This window comes from Aythya marila (assembly GCF_965140915.1).
Source record: "Aythya marila genome assembly, chromosome: 8".
NCBI lineage: Eukaryota > Metazoa > Chordata > Aves > Anseriformes > Anatidae > Aythya > Aythya marila.
In genome coordinates, this window is record NC_139049.1 from 15,650,536 (window position 1) to 15,663,803 (window position 13,268).

General features: G+C 38.1%; 1 protein-coding gene across 4 annotated transcripts in view; it reads right to left on the reverse strand.

Annotated features, from left to right (window-relative positions):
- Nucleotides 1-13,268, reverse strand: part of HMCN1 (hemicentin 1) — a 194,409-nt gene that overhangs the window by 155,098 nt on the left and 26,043 nt on the right. For all 4 annotated transcript variants that reach the window (XM_082766273.1, XM_082766274.1, XM_082766275.1 and 1 more), the window contains exons 2-4: nt 11,190-11,260; nt 7,078-7,236; nt 6,601-6,723 (exon numbers count right to left, since the gene is read on the reverse strand). In XM_082766273.1, the coding sequence (XP_082622399.1) occupies nt 6,601-6,723; nt 7,078-7,236; nt 11,190-11,260 (353 nt within the window). The remainder of the gene's footprint in view (nt 1-6,600; nt 6,724-7,077; nt 7,237-11,189; nt 11,261-13,268) is intronic.

Consider the following 13,268-nt stretch of genomic DNA (forward strand, 5'->3'; position numbering starts at 1 on the left):
TCTCAGATATGTTACATGAATTTCAAGGATACTAGATTTCCATTGAGTATCTGACAGAACAATAACGTTTACCTTCTGGTTCTGCTTGCCTACTAGTATTACGACTCTAACTCAATCCCTTCATCATCTTTCTGGGCACACAAAGTAGAAGGTGCCAGGGACCACTCAGCATGGATTTTCCCAAGGTGGTAATGGTTTAGGGATTGAACTCTACCCAGGTTACCATTAATGGGAGTTTGGTCTTTCTTCTTTCACTCTAACAGCTAGGCAGTCAGATGAGGACATGAATACACAAATCACTGCCAGGATTTTAAAAGTAGTACCTCCTACTTTTATAGCTTCTGACATTCGTAGCATTTAAAATAAATAAAATGAAATCATAAAAAAAAAAAAGTTTGTATCTTCCACTTTCCAAGTCTATGAAACAAAAATCAGTAGCGTCACCAAAACGAACAGTGTTTCTGAAGAGCAGCCATGCACATTTCAACCTATTGTGAATACACAGGAAAGTAGTGTTGGCTTGAGAGTTTCAGGAAAATCCAACAAACAGTAAGCATCAGGCATGGGCTCTCAACCACATATTATGCTAATGTAGTCTGATATTAGGCACATGGAAGCGTATTACCTTATACAAATATACATAAAGTATAATCTTTAGACCCTCTAGTTCCTTCTCTATATTTTATATTCACTAAGTTGTCATGGGTTCTGTCTTCATTCCTTTAATTTTAGTTTGTGTAGTTACTTTGTGTAACTGCCAAGCTGTTACATTAGCCACACCACCTTAATTCCTTTGGTACTCTTTTACCAGAAGAAGAGGAATACCTTTGTATCTCTCAGAACTGTTATGGAAAAAGATACAGCAACGCTTAGGAAGTACTCTGATACTACAGTAAACATTAGCTAAAATTCCACTTTATGAATTGTATGCAGGCTGGCTGATGGCCATGAAGCTATTTCAATTCTCTTATGGTAGAATTTGCCCTTAAAGTAACTTTTCCCTGGGATGATGCATTTTTGTTGTGCAACTGACATTACAGAAAAAAAAAAAAAAAAAAAAAGCGCAAAATCACCTTTGTTTTTAACACAAATATACATCAGAACTGGAAGCTACTGTGAGTAGCTTAAATTCAGAGCAGAACCTAACCTCAGTTTTTAAGCAAATGTTTTTGAGAATTTTTCAAGTTCAAAAGTGAAAATGGAAGCCAAGAGAATGACCCAGCTGTCTTTAGTCTGGCAATAATTTGTTTGTGAAGTTAACTTTTTTCCCCCCCAAAGTTCAACAGGCAGTTCTGAGAGATGCATTTCCCAACCCTGTCATTCCAACAAGGTTTGCAATACTGCTGTAACACTGGTTTTGAAGTAGCTTTTTTTCCTTTGGGACGCTTACAGAAAGCCCCCAAAACAACTGCAACTTTTGTTGTTCTGCCAAAATCTGACTCGATTAGTATTATTAGAGGGGGAAGGGCAAACACAGAAATTTATAACACTTCTCCAGAGAATTTGCTCTTGCAACCTGCCCTGCTGTCAGGTCATTTCTTGGAATGCATACTGAAACCTGGAAAATATATGGAGAATGGTCTCTATTCTCATTTGTTTATTCTTAGTCTCAAGAATATTTCTCAAACAGTCAAAGCAACAGGATTTGAAGTTAACTGTTTCATTGCTTAACTATATGTAGGCTCTTACTTTCATCCAAAGAGAAAATATTCTAGTAATTCTGTTCTAGAAAAATATGACCAAGAAACTGCATGTGAAAATTACACTATGAAAATATGTCCTAGGTTGTACATAAAAGTATACATTATATAGACCAAAAAACATTACTGAAAGAAATGTGTTAGTACTGAATCTCAAGCACTTCAAAATTAGGAATACATGGGAATTAAGTCTGCCTGCTTTCAACTATCTTTAAAACATCCTCTTTACAGTTGCTTTGTGACAGCTCTTAGATACATGATCAGAGTATTTCTTCCAGAGAATCCAAGTTCCACATAAACCAGAGAAAGAACAGCTGTAACTACTTCTCTTGCTTGGCATTTACTGTACAATCCATGTCTCCAGAGTAGAAGCATACTCGCCCAGGCAGCATTCAGCTGTCTCAGCCATGAAACCAATCCCTTTTTCTGTGATAATGCACGCTGACTGCTAGGGAAGGAAGGAGGGAGCAAGAAGGCAATAAGAAACAGGGCTAAGCAAGTGACATTAACAATATGCTGCAGTTTTGTGCTTTGACTTCATGGCCTTCCTGTTATTCTTGTAAAACGCTGGAGGGGCCTTTTACATTTTTAGCAAAATGAAACAAAACTTAAAATGATTTCCTCATGCAGCGACATCTAAACATACACCTGGTGTTCATCCGCGCTGCAGACCTTTAATACTGACCCAGGCCATGTAGGTGTAACTCAGAGTAGCTGTCCTCAGTGAGGACTAGCAGCCAAGAGAAGTAGGATGCTTTCCAGCAGGTTTGAGACTTCTGTTTGGAGCAAAGAATTAATTACTGTGAAGAATACTGGGCTCCATGCCAGATCCGTGTGAACCTACAGACATTCACCTTCTGCCTGCAAACATGAATCCTTTTGTACCACTTCTTTTAACATGTTCTGTTACTGCTTGTCCAATCTCTGTCCTCAGCTCCCTTCTTAGCTCCTCTCACTCACATCATCGCTTATGTTCACCCACTTGAATTCCAACCTTTTTATTTTTATTTTTAAATATAGTCCCATTCCCCTCTCCAGTCACTCAGTAACACCCTCTTCTACACCAAAGTCAATACAATGTCTCTAGCCACCTTCACAGTCACTTTCAGTTCTCCTCCCATCAATGTTCTAAAGCCTGTATATGAAACATCCACTTCTACTTATTTTAAAAATCATTAGGAAAGCTGTATTTTTAAGCAGCCCAGGAAAATTTTCCCTTCTTATAGCAGGTAGGAGCAGAATATTTAGAACTCAGGTAACAGTAAGGTAAGAAAAAAATCAAGCAAGTGTTTCAACACTAAAAGAAATAAAGAACTCTGCTAGCTCACGTTCCTGTGAACTCCTGGCTTTAGCCATACCGACTGCACATACTCATCAGACCCAGTAATGACTCGTGTTTACCACAAACAAATCAAAACAACCTGGAGGCATGATCTAAACCACTGATGACTCATTCTCCACAATTTTTAAGCCGTACCAAATTCACATTCTGCTAATTGTCACTGTTCATCTTACTGCCAGTTGTGGCATCAGTACAAACCTTTGGCATCAGTCATTTCCAGAAATTTACTTACTTATTCCCCTCATAACAGAGTTCTGTAAGTGGGGTGAAACATAACTTCAGCTCATGTCAAATTTAGTATTTTCTGGGAAGATACTAATAAAATTGGATGTGGGTATACAATATGCAATCTGTTGTAGAGGGAGAGTCTAACCCTTGTTTAATGAGGATACTCAATGCATTTAATTTGGAGCAATTACTGATTTTGTAGGCTCTGACCTTAATTTGCAGCCATGGAACATTACTGCAGCCAAGGAAACCTTAGACTACTGAAACACCTTTCAAGATCTGAACTTAAATGCTTTGATAAGACAAGCATAACCACCTTCCTAAGACAGAGGCAAAAACAAGAAAGCTATGGTTCTTTCATCTAGAAGAAACTTCACTTTCAAATTGCCTCACTGAGATAAATCTCTGAAGACTAGGGACCAGCTGGAAAACTTCAAACTGAAGACTGCTTAATGAATTTGTAGTTAAGTGCAATCACATTCACAAATCGTTAATAAAAGTAGAACTTCAAAACCAAAATTTGAACAGTAAATCTTTCCCTTTTAAGAATCATGAAATACTTTTATGCTCTGACAGACCTGGAACCATATAACCCATCAGGTTTTACCAAATATGGTAAAAACTTAGTTGGACTCATACTATTTGAAACCTGTAATGTTTTCTTTCTTGGATAGAGTTACCTCTGCAGATGATGGTAGACCTAACCCAAACCTACAAGAAATCTAGAAGGAGGTTTAGGTAACAAAACCACAACTTGTATTTTGGACATTGAGAATATTCTTATTTATCCATGCACATAAACCTTTCCAATTTCTTCTACCAGTAGGAGAAGAATATCATGTTTTGAAGATCTTCATTCAGCAAATACATGAATAGCTCCACTTAGCTCTCTTATTTCACACTTTTCTGGCCTGAAGCCAACGCAACTTGGCCAACTGACAATAATTGTGACCAAGTTAACTGTAGCATTATCATAATAATCTTTTTTGCAGAGGTGGAAGAAAGGCAAAAAGCTTTCTTAGTCCTCTTGACAACACAAGCATTGGAAAAGTATCAAGTACTGTTTTGTTGTGTTTCCTTGTAGCTAGTTATAATATTGCTTAATTCTGTTCATTCTGAACTTAAAGCACAAAGGGCAAGGATGAGAGCAATGGTTTGAAATTTTATACACTAAAAATAGCTTTGTTTATTTGGGGGGGTGGGGGTAGAATACTCAAAAATGTTGAAGAAAACAAGACATCGGTTTGGCAGGGTATTCACAGTCTTGGTTCTTTCCTGGTCTACAATTCAGCATTAGTCGTCTCTAGGCCCAAAAGAGTGACTGTGCTTTAACATTTATAAACTTCATTCTTCACACATCATTGACTACTCAGATAAAAAGGAGAGAGAGATCTGTGTCTGATGAATCTGAAATATATACCATTAACAGCTAATGCAGATTACTACTACAACTCCTATTCATTTGCATCCGCACAGTAGGGCATATGTTCCTCGAAAAATAGTATTTCTGATCCAGAACCAAAATCTGCAGCAAAGGTTTTATTTGAGACTGTAGACTTTTGGTAAGCTCATTTTCACAGTCCCCTATCCCAGGAGTAGCTGTATGTAAGCTCACTAAGGTGTTGTGGCTTTTTGTTTTTGTTTTCTTTTAAAATGCAATTTGTTCAGCAGTTACCATGTTACCATGTAGGACTTCCAAAAGTATTGTAGAGTTTTACCAAGGGGACCATTTGCAACCTATGATCACTGAAAGGAGGTGTAATTATATAATGCAATGCATTCTTCCGCCACCACCACCACACCCCCACCCCAAAAAAACACAACCACAACCTGCAAGAATAGCACCTAATGATATAATCACTTGTCTGTATCACCCTCTGGCTCTTGTACAGGCTATGGGTTGTCTACCCCAGAGATGAGAAGCCCCATTCTTTGCCCAAAGAAAATGCTGAGATAAAGCAGGAAAGAGGTAGAAATGGCTACTGAAACTCCCGGCTTGAAACCTTACTCAAAATTCACAGACAGACCAACAGTTCAAACAGAAGCTAGTATTCTTGGAGATGGAAAAGTGCTAAGTTCAGAAAGCAGAAGCAGACAGCCAACAGAACAGTGTATGTCAGCTCTTCTTAACAATATGGTACTGCCTAATACATACAAGTCACTTCTGCTCACTTACCTCCCAAAACCAGAAGCAAAACAAAACAAAAATACTTTATCCTCAATCTGCAGACCTGACAAAGAGTATTTCCCATTGGCAGTATTATGACTATTTCAGTATAAATGGATTTTATGGAGTCTCACAGACAGAAGTTTTACCCTTCTTACACAAAAAAAATGCAAAACGCAGATCAGAAACTGCATAGTCCTAACTGCCAATTTCTTTTCCTCTAACTTTTAACCTAATTCTGGGAGGATAAACCCTTCGGGGAAGTTCTTCCTTTAGATCACTTTCACATTATTGCCAGTACCTTATTACATTCCCGGTAAGAATATCAATCTCACTAACCAACAGCAGAAGAGAGCTGCAATGCATGTTCAACATTTGTCACCGTCAAAGTTTTAGAAAGAAAAAGAAAAGGAACAAACTGAAACTAAAGTTTTATTTAAAAACCTCATCCAGTTATGGCCTATACAAAGAAGTCAAAAGGAAACATTTACAACATGTATAAACAACTGCAGCTCCCCAAATAACTAAGGTGTGATTTCATCTCTCTCCAAATTATTTTCTCATGCACTACTGAAATTTCATTTATGTCTAAGAATCACTGGAATTTTCAAAGAAAATATTCGTTCAGGGCTGTGAGTCAACAATTACAACAAAGCATTTCACCATGACTCAAAACTACCATTTGACAGCAAAAGCGTCAAAACTGTTGAAAAAACAACCTCAATTAAAAATTATCACAGTTGCTTTGTGAACAATGGAAGCCTGCTAGCTTACCTGTCCATAACCTTATATCCTGGCTTATTAGTCATCCTTTGCTTGCTAACAAAGTGTTCATTTAAAGCTGATATTGTACTTGCATTCAGAGAGGAGTAAAGCCACTGATTTGACACTCACAAAGCACAGAACTGTCCCTTTATATTAAAGGCTTTCCTCCTGGAAGCTTTCCAACAAAGACATATAGTAGTTCAGACTTCCCTAATATAAATAAAATTAATAGAATTGAATCCTGATATAGCAGATGGAAAGATAGAACAAAATCTATATACAAATTTGAGAACATTTAGATTTTCTCCTCAATCACACTAGCCCACAATCAGGTCATTTAAAGACTTAGAGAATAAACCCCTGCCTTGTTCTATATAGCAGAATTTGGGCAAATTTACCTCATTAACTTGCTTTTTGTCCAAGTGAAAAACTTGACCAGAGCTTGTTGAGGCAATTTCTTCATAGACTTTGTAACCAATATGATCCCTGTCATCACAGTCTCCAGTTAGCACAAATACTACCTGTATTTAAAACAAAACAAACAAACAAAAAAGAAAAATCAAATCCAAGTCACATTGGACATAGTGAAAGCTTTTGTAGGAAAACATTTTACAGTTAGTACATAGGCCTGACAAGAAAAGAACTGTATTGCTCAGCAAGGGTTCATATTACTTTGCATATAAGGACAGACATACTGTATTCATTGCTGATGAAAACAACAACGCAGAAAGAAACAAACAAGAATAACTTTATAAGTCACACTCTTCTATCAACGCTCAGACTTCACCGAACACTCATTTCAGAACAATATAAGGACATCCACATAACTGGAATGCTGACCATATACCAGCTCAGAATGTAAATCCCCTCTGTACCTGTGATTGTTTCTGTTGAATGAGCTGAAGTACTTCATGTGCAAGTCTATAATCTTTGGATCGTGCATCAGTAAATACATAGATGAAAGAACCAGGAAGAGAAATTTCTAGAGCGATCTTAATTGCCCCAATGCTCATCTCTGGACAGTCTCCACCACCCTGTTCACAATTAGAAGAAAAAGAAATTCTAAGATAAAGAACATACTAAAAAAAATATCTTTCTTTTCAAACATTCAAGGCAGATACTTTCTCAGCTTCTAATAATTTATTCACTTTTTTTTTTTCCAAAGCACTGTACAGTTTCTGCAGAGTGTAGTCACAAACTCACAGGCAAGCAGCAATGACAATAATTCCTTAGGGAAAATAAAGTCAAAGGAGGAAATTGCAGTTAGCACTGAAAATGGCTGGTGTCTCTTATCTCTTCTGGGAGCACCCAGTTCCTGCGACAGCTCCATTTCCTATACTCACACGCTCCCTTACTGACTGGCAAGTTAATGGCTCCAGTAGTGCGCAGCAGCCCCGGGAGGTCACAGTTAGAGGCGCAGATGCGAAGTGACCTCAGCCCAGCAGCGCTGCTCTCCAGGAGGACACTCCAGTACCAGGACAGCAGGAACTTGACCTAGACACTGTGGGGCGGGCAGTGCCAGTGCTCAGCAGGTGATGTTCCTCGTGACCTGCACTGCTGCGTAGACAGCTGCACAGCTGGAGATTTTTCAGACCATGGATTTAAACAATACACTTCCAAGTATGACTGTATTTAACTTTATGGGAAGAGAAATTGACCCTTTCAGGAATCAAGAGTTAGAGAAAAATACTATTTAAATAGAAGTTCACTTTCACTTACGTAAAAGTTAACTTGACTTATGGAAGACAGAACTTTCCAAACAGCTGAACACAAACTATAAAACCCAGCCCTGCACACAGCAACAGATCTCTCGCTTTCAAAATTAAATACAGAAGTAATTCTTGTGTTTCTATAATCATCATGACTTCACACATTTTACACACAAAACTTCATAGGCTGGGAAGGAAGAAGAAAAAAAGATAACAATTGTTGCGTCAGTTTTTAGTTCTTCAGATGCAATCAGAAATTATGCTTTGAGATTAAAAGTTCACATGGCAGGGGAGGGGGATAAAAAGAAAAATCTGCCTCCCACACTCCCCAGACTTTAAGAATTTCAGCTGACCCCAACAAAATGTTCACATCATTAACAATTTTTAATCTATCAGTATCTCTGACCTGATTTAGAAACAAAATATCTCCAAACTTCTCATTTATGTTAAAGAATAGGTACTTGGTCATTTTTCGTTTTTGTATTTTGGTCCTTTCTAAAAGTAGCCTTACTTTAATGGGAGAAACAAGTGGCAAACTCCAGAATGCCTGAAAGTCAGGAGATAATTCTGATGTGCTAAAAATGTTTTTGGAGACCTTCATTTAGGCAATGCTTATACAATCCTATGGGACAAAGCACAGGATTTTTCACCCAAATGATTTTCTTCCTCCTCTTGCAAAGCAAATGTCATCTTCAGCAAAAGACTATCCTGCGTTAAGCTTTAATTTGTAGGCAAAAATCAAGATAATATCTAATTTCTCAGGTACTGAGAAGGTGGCTGTAAACTCTCTATCCCACTTTTGGTCTACTAGATTACTGTTACCATCAAGCTAAACGGTTGTTCTGACAATAAGCACGAACATGTCATTTTTATAATGTAGAAGAGAAGTTTACTCAAAAGGCAGCTAGGCAGAACTAGTAAACAAAAATATATCAGTTTTATTACCAACAGTTTTCCTTTCAACATTTCCTGCTTTTCTTTCCAAATTCCAATTAAATATGATTACAATTGCCTTGTGAAGTTTTCTGGAAAAGAACAGGGGTGACAACTACAGCTCAGAAAGTTTTATTTTCCTCTCAATTTGGACATGCACACAGATATTTGGGTTGTTAGCTCAGCTCATCTGTATTATTCCCTTTCTTGGGTCTGAATTTAATATTGATATAACTAGTTATTTAAATAGCATTGTGTTCACTTATAAAAAGATAACTTTAGTATCTAATTTGAAAGGTGTTATAAAAAACTCTTAAAGACAACTGATTTTGGTAAGTAATTTGTCATTTTTATTTTCAGGAACACCCAAATAAGGCCTTTTCATAACCGCTCACGCAACTTTATAGGCATCTGTACCAGGGGATCATGCAGCACTCCCTATGCTTTAAAAGACTTTATATGGACAATATTTCATTATATTGCTTATGCAAATAAGAAATAAAAACTGTAAAAATTCGTAAAAAAAAAAAAAAAACTCTATTTAGTATGAGGATACACAAAAAAAAATCTGGTTCCCTCTTAAAAAAGAAGTGACACTAAGAATGCAAGTACAAGTTATTGTCATGCTGCCCCTAAGAACGATTCACACATCTGTTTATCTGTTAATGACAGATAAAACATGTGCAAAATACTAACAGCTTACCTAGTGTCAAAGGGGTACTTTCTTCATCAATTTAAACATAAAAAGAACAGGACATACTTTCTTTAGTCTGTATACATTTCACTGATCTTTACTGTTGTCAAGTGCCAACATAATTTCCAAGCCTATTTCCAATGTCACATCCAAACACTCGAATTGTTCTGCACCCAGATAGATTTTGTTGGAAAGTAAGAGCTGGGTTTGTCCTGATAACTGGGGAGGGCAAGTTTCACAGATAGAAATGTGCTAGGAAGACTGGCTTGTTTTATATATACATAAGACTAAAATAATTTAACTTCACCTTAATTTTAGCCTTGTTCACTAAAATCTGTTCTACAGTCTTTTTCGAAATGCATCTATCTCAGAATTTTCCCTTCCTGCATGTTATTCATTCTTGCATCTTTTTACCACCTCTCTAGGAAAAATACCCATAATGGACTTCATGGAAATGTTCATATTTTCTGGGAGAACTACTGCAAGATATCCTATCAGTCCTGACCTAACCACTTATTTAATTTTTACTTTGGTCCTTCATCAATGTAAAGAAAAATAGTAAATCAGTTAATGCCTTAAATCAGTGGAATGGGCACATCTTCAAATTATGAAATATGCAATCAACCAAGATTAAAGACAGAAATCTTACATTCATTAGACAGTGACTTTTAAACAACTTGCTAGCAAATTAAGAGTTTTAAATTCCCAAAAGCTTCATCTGATTCATACGCTTTTTCAAAACAGTTACAGTTATTTTCCAGAATAGCTATTACAAAAACAAAAAATAAACACTAGAAGGATTTTTAATTTCCCTACAAAAGGGAAAAGCACAACAACAACTGGCATTTTCTCTCTCCTTATAAATTTACTACTGTTTTATCAGAATTTCAACCTTTCTGCCAAATTTTAATCTACTCATTCTCTCACTCTACCCCAACTAGCACCATTGACTTCCAAACAACCTTTTATTACAGGGATTAAACCATATGCCCATTTCTATAACACTGTTCTTCAAGTCAGAAGTATGTCAAGCACTACTAACTCAGGCAAGGCTCTTCCCGAAACAGATGCATTTTGCTTGATTGAAGAAGGTAAGAGAGTAGGATCTTTCAGTAAAGGTAACTCCACTCCCATACCTCTCTTTCCTTCCAGCACCTGATTCCACCAAGGGAAACATACTGGTATACTGGCTTAAAAAACAAACAAACAAACAAACAAACAACAACAACAAAAAAACTGCTCATCTCCAAAGCGTGGCTGGGGAAGCAATTCACAGAGCTTGGAGCTTGAATAAGACCAGAAAACCTAAACAAACCTGTTGTTGCTTTTGAATCAGGAGGTGCTGGTTAACACAGGGCAGCAGAGGAAGCGCATATGTCACATTTGATGGGTCTTAAGAGTCCTGCACATGAATTAGTTCGCTAACTGGAACTAAGGAAATAACTTCCAGTAATCACAAAGTAAATTGTAATCATAAATTAAAAAGACCAGAGAACAGGCAGATGATAATTAGTGCAGGTAAAATGACCGAGATTGACAGCCTACCTCCAGATGAAGCATTACAGCAGAAACACTAACAAGAGAGGAAGGATTAGAAGGAGGGAACAGGGCCTGGTGCTAAAACCACACAGAGAACAAACATGTTACTCACCTGAACATAAAGCTCCCTGAGTTCAAACTGAAATTTCTTGGGATCTGTGGTTATCGTCACTGGACCAATTTCTGGGATAAAAAATAAAAATAATAAAAAAAAGGAAAACATAACATGAAGAAGACAGAAAGCTATCAAAAGAATTTCAGCTGAAGAGTTAATGGTTTTTCAATTTGATAAAATTTGATAATAAGAAAAGAAAGAATATTTAACAGCAGAAAGGAGGACTTGAGAAAGATATATCCCACACTGCAATCTGTAATTCCAAACCTAGTAATGCTACCATCATTCCAGCATTGCTGACTTGTAAGTGTCCTAAGGATTTATAGGTACATATGATGTGCTGTGTTGTTTCTCTCACATACATTTATTTTTGACCCATCATTTCACTGCTCTCAGGAAACACAAGGGAACAAAAACCCACAAAACAAAGGTGGCAGCACCAGAAAATCGTGTATTTTATCTATACAACTCTTTCTGAAAATCATGAAGGAGAGGCTACCTGAAAAAACTACCCAGCAGCAGTTGCCATTAAGAACTCTGGAAGCATCAGCTTTACTCATGGTGTTTGCCATGTCATTGTATGCTGAGCAATGGCATGGCACCATCCAAATGATGCCAGCCAGGTCAGCACAGAACAGCAGCACATGTCGAGAGCTCCACAAGCACACTAGCTGCACCACTAGCCTCCCTCTGCTGCTCAACAATTGCCTTCCTAATTGGTATCAAATGTGATTCTAGGCAGCTGTTTTCCTGAGGCTGCTATTTCCGGACAGTTTACCTCAATCTAACTTGGCACCCCCACACTCCGTGCACTGCCTGCCCCAGGCCCGCATTCCTGCTGCTCCCAGCACAGAGACAGGGCAGGGCACTCATCTAGCTCAGCAAGCTGGTTCACGGCACTGAGCCAAGCACAAATAAGTAAGCACATCAGCAAGAGACAAAAATTGATTTCCACTAGCTTAGTGCCCCCAAGCCACCTCATAAAGAGATCAGCTGAGTACCAGCACACAAAGTGGGATACGATTACGCAGTCAGGATGAAAGAAAAGCATGAGACTGCCATGGTGCCAATTTAATTCAGCTGCAGCTTGCATAGAAGTGCTGCCTCAGCAGACCATGCAGTGCTTTCCAAGCTCTATAAACATTAACATGTACTTATCATCCATGTAATCTAGACATTTGTCTTTTTGGAACAGCCCAAAGTTTTATTTCACTGGAGTTTCAACAACAGCCATCCTTAAAGTCGACTACAATCACACTTGAGTTTGCTTGAGGGGTTGTATTTATGCATGCCTTAGCTGAATGTAGGCTTTAAATTTGGTTAAAAGTCACTCATTAGATCACAGAAAAGCTCTCCTAGAATATTAAAGTGTCTTGAGGGTTTGTTGTATGGCTTTGATTTGAGCTATTTCTCTGTGAGTGTTACTTATTACCCAAGTCAAAATGCTACGCTACCACCAGAAGAGCCGTTCCAAGGACTCATGCACAGAGCTCTGAAGTAATTGCCTAAAGTGACTAGGAAAATTAAACGAGTATTCACATTTTAAAGAAAATGTAAAGCACTGAAGAAGCTTACAGGGTGCAGTGTAGCTGCACTACCTAAGCATTCCCTAGGCCTCCAACCTTAGATGTCACCACCACTGGGGGCACCTAGTGTGCTGACTAAGGAACAGCATGGAGCGCAGAGAGGAGTGGAGACACCGCGGCTAGGCTCTGTGACAAGAGGGGGCATCAATTGTTCTTGTGCACACTGGGATTGGTAGGCTGCACATTTGCTACCCTGAGACAACGGCCTGTCATGGTTTTTACAAGATGCTGTGCTCTCGTGAATTTTGCTCATTATAATATCATTATAATACCAAAACACACCTCCATCCCAAAAGCCACCCGCCTCCAGATGCGACCACCCCTCACTGCGCATACGCTCTGAATGTCTCGGAGCCTGTACCTTTAAATGAAAGCGAGAAAACTTTTTACCAATCATAAGCAAGATATATGCGACTAGAGTCACTCAAGCTCCACCTAAAAGATAGAGAACAATATAAGCTGGCTTATAAGAGAGAGGAGATGTTGGGAA